Source organism: Poecilia reticulata, linkage group LG21 (genome assembly GCF_000633615.1).
Source record: "Poecilia reticulata strain Guanapo linkage group LG21, Guppy_female_1.0+MT, whole genome shotgun sequence".
NCBI lineage: Eukaryota > Metazoa > Chordata > Actinopteri > Cyprinodontiformes > Poeciliidae > Poecilia > Poecilia reticulata.
In genome coordinates, this window is record NC_024351.1 from 21109498 (window position 1) to 21118701 (window position 9204).

The 9204-nt window shown below is 43.5% G+C and overlaps 1 protein-coding gene across 1 annotated transcript in view; it reads right to left on the reverse strand.

Annotated features, from left to right (window-relative positions):
- Positions 1 to 774: 774 nt before the first annotated feature.
- The window catches only part of mcm3 (minichromosome maintenance complex component 3), a 10230-nt gene continuing 1800 nt past the window's right edge, over positions 775 to 9204 (reverse strand). Inside the window, exons 3-17 of the mRNA XM_008398161.2 lie at positions 7788 to 7996; positions 7423 to 7553; positions 7107 to 7345; positions 6338 to 6446; positions 6111 to 6264; positions 5159 to 5290; positions 4858 to 5066; positions 4611 to 4785; positions 4399 to 4525; positions 3689 to 3839; positions 3101 to 3241; positions 2904 to 3010; positions 1970 to 2043; positions 1661 to 1760; positions 775 to 1562 (exon numbers count right to left, since the gene is read on the reverse strand). Of these exons, the coding sequence (XP_008396383.1) occupies positions 1364 to 1562; positions 1661 to 1760; positions 1970 to 2043; positions 2904 to 3010; positions 3101 to 3241; positions 3689 to 3839; positions 4399 to 4525; positions 4611 to 4785; positions 4858 to 5066; positions 5159 to 5290; positions 6111 to 6264; positions 6338 to 6446; positions 7107 to 7345; positions 7423 to 7553; positions 7788 to 7996 (2257 nt within the window). The 3' untranslated portion in view covers positions 775 to 1363. The remainder of the gene's footprint in view (positions 1563 to 1660; positions 1761 to 1969; positions 2044 to 2903; positions 3011 to 3100; positions 3242 to 3688; positions 3840 to 4398; positions 4526 to 4610; positions 4786 to 4857; positions 5067 to 5158; positions 5291 to 6110; positions 6265 to 6337; positions 6447 to 7106; positions 7346 to 7422; positions 7554 to 7787; positions 7997 to 9204) is intronic.

Genomic DNA, 9204 nt, shown 5'->3' on the forward strand with positions numbered 1-9204 from the left:
GCCTCAAATTCTCATAATGATCCCAGTATTATTTTAAAAACTGTTAAATAGCATTTCCCCTCAATGCTATTTAACTGATCAACAACATTCTCAAATTTCAATTCCCTATTAAAACCTAATTCCGTTTTAATGGGCGCTTTCTTCTTTTATTTCCAATTTTGACTTCCAGTGATTCACTTCCTGCTAAAGAGCCTCCTGGTGGTTGAAGAAAAATCCACATATAAGCCGCATGGTTCAAAGCTTAGGAAAAAAGTAGTGGCTTATAGTCTGGAAAATACGGTACATGAAAAAAAAATCTAAATGTTCTCTGGTATTGTTCAGGGGGCCGGACCAAATGTGGAGGCGGGCCGGATTCGGCCCGCGGGCCATAGTTTGGGGACCAATGGTTTAAAGCCTCAACACTGTCTAAACCTCCAGGAAGCAACAGTTTCTCAACAGCCGGGAGCCCAGGTCCTCTATACAAAGCGTGCATTTAGTTAAAGGGGCAGTTTAAAAGAAAAACAAACAAAAAAAAACAGGCTAATAGCAGGGGAGACATTTCCAGCGCCCCATTAAATTCAGCAATGCTGATTGGCCAAATGTTGGTTTTCCCCGTAACAACCAGGAGTGCAATCAGTAGCTCCACATAAGACAAATAAGAGTCTGTTAGGAAAAATTCACTGTTGAATGAGGAATTTTAATTATTTGTGTTTTGATTTTTTTCCAACCTCCTCATCTCGTCTTGTAGCGCCACCTAAGGACCAACCACCGCTGACTCATTTAGTGAATGCAAAACACATTTACTAATCTTTTAATCCAAAATTTTAATTTTACATCTGATCTGACATATGTCACATACAGACTTCAATGTATTTGAGATTTATGAGATAAACACAAAGTAGGGTAGAGGTTACAGCACTTTACCAAATGTATTAAAGTATTTCAAGACAAAATGGAGATCAAAATTTGGATTTCAAGCTGGGGCTCACTGGCAAGAGAGCTGGACATTTCCATCACTGACAGCGCAAGGCAGAAACTAAGCTTATTTTAGGTGGAATAATAAAGCTTGGTTCTAGTACAGAACACACATAAACTGAGTTATAGTACACCAAAGCATTTAATTTTATTTTTTTATATCAGCTACATTTATTAAAAAAAAAAAAAACAAAAAAACAGAACTATTTACAGATTTTGAACAAAACTGGACTCCACATCATGTCTGTTTCACTGAATACTGAGTCAGAACACAGCGGTGATCTATCCAATGGTGACTGGGTTGGTACACCACAAAGATGCAACAAAAAATCTTCCAAGACATGAACAGAAACAACCCAGTATGTTTATGTCCATATTTAATTTGCTTTTGGGGAACACTCATCCTTCCTCAGATGAGGAAGATGATGTCATCGGCCACCATGACCTGGTTGTCGTCCTGCATGCGGGCCAGAGCGGCACGGACCTCGTGCTCCGTGAAGCGGCTCTCCCGCTCTTTGTTGATCTCATCCATGAGCTTTGTCATTTTCACCGACTGCGCGTGAGCCGACTGGAAAACGGCGAACAGGGATGACTTGAACGTCTTCAGCCTGGAAGAAGAGATCAGGAGAAACCGTGATTGGGTTGCACAGATACATCATTAGCGCAAACTTAACATGAAGGAGTTATAGAAACATCAGTGGCGTACCTCTCGGCTGAGAGTTCGGCACCTTCAGCTTGTGACGTAGCCTCCATGGGTTCCTCCTCCTGCTGCTGGGGTTTGGCCGGTTTTGGGGTGCCAGCTTGAACTATAAAATAAAGCTCAGAGTGAGACTTCAGACTGAAAATCTTGTGATTAGAGAATTCAGAGCACAGCAGGAAGTATTTCCTCCACATTTGATGCAGAATAAGGTTAGAGAGGAGCCAGCCTGTGAGAAAGCTGGCTCATTCTCTGAAAAATTAGGTTTTCAGTTCAGTCATTTAGAAAGTAATGTGGGACGATGAGACAGCCGCTTACTCTCAGGGACATCCTGTTCTTCACTGAAGTCATACGGGCTGTAGGGCTCGCTACTCTGAGAGCCTTGGCGCCCCCTGCATGACACAAGGAAGAAATGTCAGTCATCTGAGCAAAAACAAGCACCCCGACCCGTTGAACATTCTGGCATTTAGTCCAATCAAACTACTGTATCTTAAATGCCAGAGAATTGACTGAATTTTGTTTTAGGGAACCAGAGTAAAGGGAACTGTATTCAGTTTGTTAACTACAAAAAAATATTAAAAGCAACACCCAATTTCTCCTCTTGCCATAAAGTGTCCATAAAATCTCAATAAAAACATTAATATTTGTGGTTGCAAATATTAAGAAAAATAAAAAGTATGAAAGCTTAATACTTCAAGCATTGAGGACCTTTTCTGGCATATTCACCAAACCTTCTGAAGATCGTTGGACCTTAGAGGGGCCAAATTCTGGTTATAATGTTCATAGGGTTAGGTTTACAGGTATGGTGTGAATCAGGTTTTGATTAAGGTTAGAAATATGTTGGTAATGGTTAGGCATAAATTTAGTTACTAAAATGAATGAAAGTCGACACAAAGTCAAAATATGAGTAAGTGTGTGCGTTTGTTTTGCCATCATCACGAGGTCTTCCTGTTGATGAACAACCAACATTGTGGGGACAGTTGTAATTATGAGGACACTTTGGCATGTTGTGTGTGTATTTGCATATAAGACAGATAGAGGGACCGTTTTCACAATATTTACAAACAAATTGAGATTATTTGTGGAAAATGAGAACCTTTCCCCTGTCCTCAGTTGTTTGCTGTTCTAATTAACTCTACTAGCTAGATTCATAGGTATGATGTGAATTAAGTTTCATCCAAGGTTAAAATGAATGAAAGTCAATACAAAGTTCTGAGTTTGTATAAAAGTACAAGGATGTGTGTGTTGGTACCTCTTCCGAGTTCTTTGCGAGCGTTGACTGGGAGGCGCTTCTTCGTCGTCATCTTCTGAGTCAGAGTCGCGGTCCTGCCTCATGCGCTTCTTTTCTTTTTCCAGAACCTAAATGACAAAGGGCACAACAACAATGCAGCCAAGCTTTTTTGGGAGCTCTTGGTCCATTTCCGTTTGAGTGCTTAATGGACGACAAACCTTCTTAAAGTAGGCGAACTGGACCAGCTCCACGGCAACCTCCGTGTCCTCCAGCTCCACCGCCTTGCTCATGCGGGCCTTGGCGTGCGCCGTGGAGAGGCGGATCAGGGTCTCTAGAGTACGGGCCGTCACAGGAGAGGTCTGGCCAGGGAAAGACGAGGAGTCAAGAGTTATGGGGTGTTTTTTTTTTTTTTTTTAAGAATAACTTTTACAGTAGGATTTAGGTGCCATTTGCTAAAAATAAAATGGATTCCTTTAAATGTTAAATTTGATTTTTCACACATTTTCTTAAAAGTAAAATAGGAATGACAGGAAAAGAGTAGAAAAACTGACTTTAATTTCAATCATCCCTTCTGTCTGTTGATTTGAATTTAAAGTCCAAATAGAAAAATTTGCAAAACACCCCTTTCAAAATAGATGATACTCCATGTGTGGGCTGACATCTATCTGAACTACGGAAATCCAAACTGTACATTGATGGGGAAGAAAAAATAATACAGATTTTCTCCAATTAAAAAAATTTTAAAAGTGAAAATTTAGTTGAAGAATAAAATCAATTTAGTTTGAAGGTTGATGTGCAGCGCTCACCCTGGCAATATCGGCTGCTAGCTGCTCCTGACTCCTCAGCCTGGAATACTCCTCTGCGATGTGATTGGCTGCTTCCTCGGTCAGCACAGGTGTGATAATCTTAGCGATATGGATGTACTTCCTCATGAACTCCTTACTCAAAATCTTATCCCTGGAATAAAGCGAACATCTTATTGTTTGCACATCTTTTGCACTTCAGACACTTCCTAAAACATTACTCAGGATGTCCTTAAAAAGACTTAAATTCATGCAAATAAAATAAAGGCCTTAAAATGTCTTAAAAATACGTGAATCACAGGTTCCATTTCATTTTGTATTTTCTATGTAGTTTGTTTTGTGTTTGAGTTGACACAGACATTTTCATTCCATTGGGACTCGAGGCAGTTAAGGCTACCGCTAACTAGCATCTATCAATACTTATGTACATCAAGGGAATGTGAAAATGTATTGCCAAATGACTGGACAATGTTCATATTTACCACTGAGTCACATCTGTTGTGTGCCCTTTTGTACCGAAAATATTGTCACCCTCCTAAAATTATGGTGCAAGTCAATTTTTGCAAAAAGAAACCCACCTCTTTCTTTCCAAAATATGTTTTAAGCATTATTTTTAGAAGGATGAAAATATGCAATTTTCTTTTGTACATTTCTGTTGTAATACAGGTCTTAAATTCCAGGCATAATGATCTCAAAAAGCCTTAAAGCCTTACTTCTTCTTCTTGCTTCCGTGCAGCAGGTTGTTGTGTTTCTCGTAAATCTGCAGCTCCTCGTGCTCCTCCGTCATGGCGTCCGGGTCATCCGTAGCCAGCACGTCCACCGACCCGCCCAGTGTCATGGCTGGACGCAAGACCAGAACAAAATGGCGTCAGAATGTGGGGTCCCGACGGGGAGCAGCGGTCTTACAGCCGGTGATGTTCGGTACCTGCTCCCTCCTGCTCGCGGGGGTCGCGGTAACGGTGCATCCTCAGCACGTGGTCCGAGATCTCGCGGTCCTGCTCGGGGTCCATCTGGTCCAACATGATGAAGAGCAGGTCGAAACGCGACAGCAGCGAGTCCTGCAGGCCGATGTTCTCCATGGGGGTTTTGTACTGGTCGTACTGTGGAGGAGACGGAGGAAGGTGAGCGACAGCGCTTCACCGCAGGACGCAGCGGTGCGGTTTTTAACTCACCCTGCCGTAGACCGGGTTGGCTGCTGCCAGCACAGAGCAGCGGGCGTTGAGCCGGGCGTGGATGCCAGCCTTGGCAATGGTAACCCGGCCCTGCTCCATCACCTCATGGATGGCCGTGCGGTCCATGTCAGACATCTTGTCGAACTCGTCGATGCACACCACGCCGCGGTCAGCCAGCACCATGGCGCCCGCCTCCAAGCGCCGCTCTCCTGACGGAGGGAAAGAATCGATAGGTTGCCAGATTCAAAAGCAGAAGAACCAGTTTGTGTGGGTGGTGGGAGGGAAAGCGAGAGGAAAGTACCGGTCTCCTGATCGGTGGTGACGGCAGCGGTCAGACCCACGCCGGAGGAGCCTCGGCCGGTGGTGGGGATGGCTCTGGGCGCCGTGTGGAGGACGTAGCGTAGCAGCTGGGATTTGGCCACCGATGGGTCACCTGAAGGAGAGCAAACGTGATGAAGAAGTATTTTCCAAAAATGAACAAGTACTTTAATTCAAACTTCCTAGAGTGGAATTTTTTTTGGTTTTTTGGTTGAGGTTGATTTTCTAAAACAAATATCAATTTCAAAATTAAAAAATAATATACATCTTTTTTCCTGTCAGTTTTAAGGCATCTCATCCACCTAGTTGGGTTTCATCATATGATTCTGCCACACAAATCATTCAACAGAGTTGAAGCTCTCTCTGATTCAGCAGGGTAGTAAAGAAGAAAAAATAAAAAAAAACACCACATATTTCACCACTACAGTTCAAGTCGACAATGTTAAAAATCTGGATCAAATATAGATTCGCTCAACAAAAAAAGAAAAAAAAACGTATTTCTGAATGGTTTTAGCTGTTAGTAACTGAAAAACCCCAATGATCATTGACTTAAATAGTGGCATCTCAAACTTATCTTAACTTTGAAACAATAAAAATCCAATTCCATACATAGAAAACCCTGATATTGAGACATTCCATATCACAAGCTCATGTTTATTCTTCCTAAACTCATTAATGACTTTTGGTTGAAGTTACTAATCTAGTCCACAGTGAATGAGCTCATTCTGCTGAATCAAAAGTCAGCAATCTGGAACACAGAGATGAGAACTTGTATTCTTGCAAACACTTGGCAGTCAAACATCCACAGTGGCTTAAAAAAAAAAAGAAAAAAAAAAAGGTAATTTTGCAAAATTCTGGAAAACTGGGTGCTATTCTGAGCTGGAAACTGCACAGCCTCCATCTGAACAGACTCGTGGTGAATGCAGCTGAGGTACCGATGAGCAGGACGTTGATGTCTCCTCGGATACGCGTGCCGTTCTCCAGAACCTTCTCCACGCCACCCAGCAGCATGCAGAGGATGGCCTTCTTGATGTAGTCATGGCCGTGGATGCTAGGCGCCAGCGAGCGGGCCAGCTGGTCGAACACGTTCTGAAAGAGGAGGAGCCGACTCAGCGCCCTCACATACGTTTCCCCTTCAACGCCCGCCGGGTTTCGGACTTACCACAGAGCGGGTCCGGCTGAAGTTCCTGATCTTGGCCACGTCATCAGCAGAAAACGACTGAGACACCTCTTTGCTCATCTGCTTCACGTGACACGCTATCATGATGGTCCTGCAGGGGGCAGTGGTGGGACAAATACAACAGCTTTGAATCAGGTACCGATTTTAGAAAAGCATCGCATTTGGATTGCTTCCCTCAACATGCACACAGCATGTGCTGCCACCACCGTTTTTCAGCTCTCCTGACATATTTAGTAGCACGATCTTTTGCGTCATCCAGGAAAAACATTCCCTTAGCATAACACTGCCACCACCTTGTTTCAGAGCAAGGTGATTTTGCATGGTAATGATTTTTTTAAAAATCCCTGAAATTATTTTTTTTCCATTTTTCATACCTGCTGCAATATAAAATAAAATTAAAAATGACCATTATTTTAGGAAGGTGATGGTGTATTCGGCCTGCACAGTGTGTTTGTATGAGCTGGTCTATTTTGACACTTTCAGTGTATGATAAATGAAAAATTTGAGGAAAAAAAGAAAAACCCTATCCCCCAGAGCATCACTTGATGCCTCAACCTCAGTGTTGCACTCAAAGACCTGCTGTTTAAATACTGTGCTTATTTGGCGCCCTCTGGTGGGCAATTCAAACTTGTCCACCAACTTGTGCCAGTCATATTCAAAACTTGCTGCAACCTGCGGAGACCCTGAATAAATCAATCTAATAATATAACCGCGTCAACATCCAGCCCAGTATTTCTTGCACCAGTCCCACCTGAACGTGCCGGAGGTGAATCCTCCCTTCTTCCCCGGCAGGCAGCGGTATGTTCCGATCACCTGCACCCGGTCTCCCGGTTTGACCACGTCCACCAGGTCGTTGTCCAGGATGATGTCCACGGAGCGAGGCAGCTGGCCTGCCGGCGCCTTCTCTGGCATCTCCTGCACTGTGATGGTCTGGTGGTCCTTGTAGGTGGACAGGCCGAATTCCGTCTCTAGAGGGTTGTTCTCCTCATCCTGTCAGAAAATTCACGATGAATATTCGGCGGGTTTTCACCACAACGCTTCAGAAGGGACCTCCTTCGAGTGCGTACCTTAGTGGGGTAAATGGCGCTGGAGGGGAAGGCGTCCAACGAGGTCATGTCTGTGTACTTCCTCTCCATCGTCTTCTTGGTGGCGGGACAGTAGTGGACGCTGCGCACCACTTTGGGACGAACCAGGGAACCTGGAATGTTCACGCAAAGAATGAATACACATAGAAATCTGCAGGAACTTCCACAGATGGAAACTAGGTGGCGCTAATGCAAAAGGGAAATAATTTTGCCATTTACTTAATCTTAAGATTTTAGCAAATGCCCTTTAAGGGGCAGTATTATTTAGAACTTTTGTGAGCTTTAAATGATGCTGCAATGTCATTCCGTCATCCAAAACATACTATCAGTGTTGCCCTGAAACTCACACTTGGTGATGATGCCCTCCACACACACCATGCTGCCCAGCAGGCGGGAGGTCAGGGTTCGTGGGGAGACGTGCTTGGAGCCGAAGCTCCCCTCCAGGCCAATGAAGAACTCCTCGTGCTGCTTGGAGTAGGTCCCGTCCACCGAGGCCACCAGGTCCTTCAGGGCCCGCTGGAACGCCAGCAGCTCCTCGAATGCGTTGCTCATCAGTCTGAGGGACAGGAAGAGAGATTAGACCATTATGTATTGCACAGAAGAATTACAAATGTTTTTTACTGTGTAAAACAAGTCAGGCACAGTCGGATACCGTGGTAGCCATTTGTGAAGATACATTTCCAAGTCTTGCCAACTGGATTTAGGTCCAGACTTTGACTAGTCCATTCCAACACATAAATACACTTATCTAAACCTTTCCATTTTGTGAATGTTTAGGGTTGTTATCCTGCTGGGGGTAAGGGGGTAAGGCAGGGTACTGCGTACCCCTAAAAGATTTAGTGGGGGTACGCCGTACCTGCAAGAGAGGAGCGGCTGTCTGCTGTAAAGAATTAACGGGTTCATTGTGCAGCCGTGAGTTCACCCACTAATCAGCCGTGACTGATTAGTTTTTCAAGAACAATCTAAAACACGACTTAATCAGTTAATGAATACGTTTTTTTTCCCATTTCATATTGTTTCTGAACTGTTCGTGCTTTGCTAGAGCAGCGGTGCAACACGACGATCGCGGAAGGTTTTGAGTTGATCTCGGCATTAGTTGACAAACTGAACGCAGCCAGGAGGCTGAGAGAAACACGTCCTCCTCTGATTGGCTTAAAACGTTCATAACGACCAGAGATTCGCTCCCCAATCTCTGGTCGGCTTGGGGAGCGAAGGAGGTTGCCATGGCAACGGGTGTGCTTAAATGACAGAGAGAGTAAAAGTGGTTTAGAGTTGATCACCTGTTCAGGTTGTTTACCTTTGATATGGCGCTTTACAGCCGCTGTAGTTTCTGAACTTTCAATAAACGACAAACTTGGACTAATTACCTCGTTCTTTGTGACTATACGTCAATCACAACAAACATCAAACACGGTAAATATGTTTCATTAAGTATTTAACAAACAAATGACTTCTACCGCGATAATTATGTGAAATTAAATTAATTGTCTAATATAAAAAAAAGTTTGGTGCTGTCGGGCTCAGAGTCTGAGAGGCTTTTTCTTTATCAAACAATTTTTTTGCCTCTTATTTAGTGGAAATATTGATGTTGATGACATTTTCTCCAAAACAATAACCTTTTTCAACCTTTATAGCTCCATTGTTGAAAATGAGACGTTAACATTCACAAATGACATTGAAATAAAATCCAGTCCAACATCTGGTTTGAGGTGATTCCTCTGGAACCTGTTGGAGGAAAAACATCCCAACTTCAGAAGATGAGCT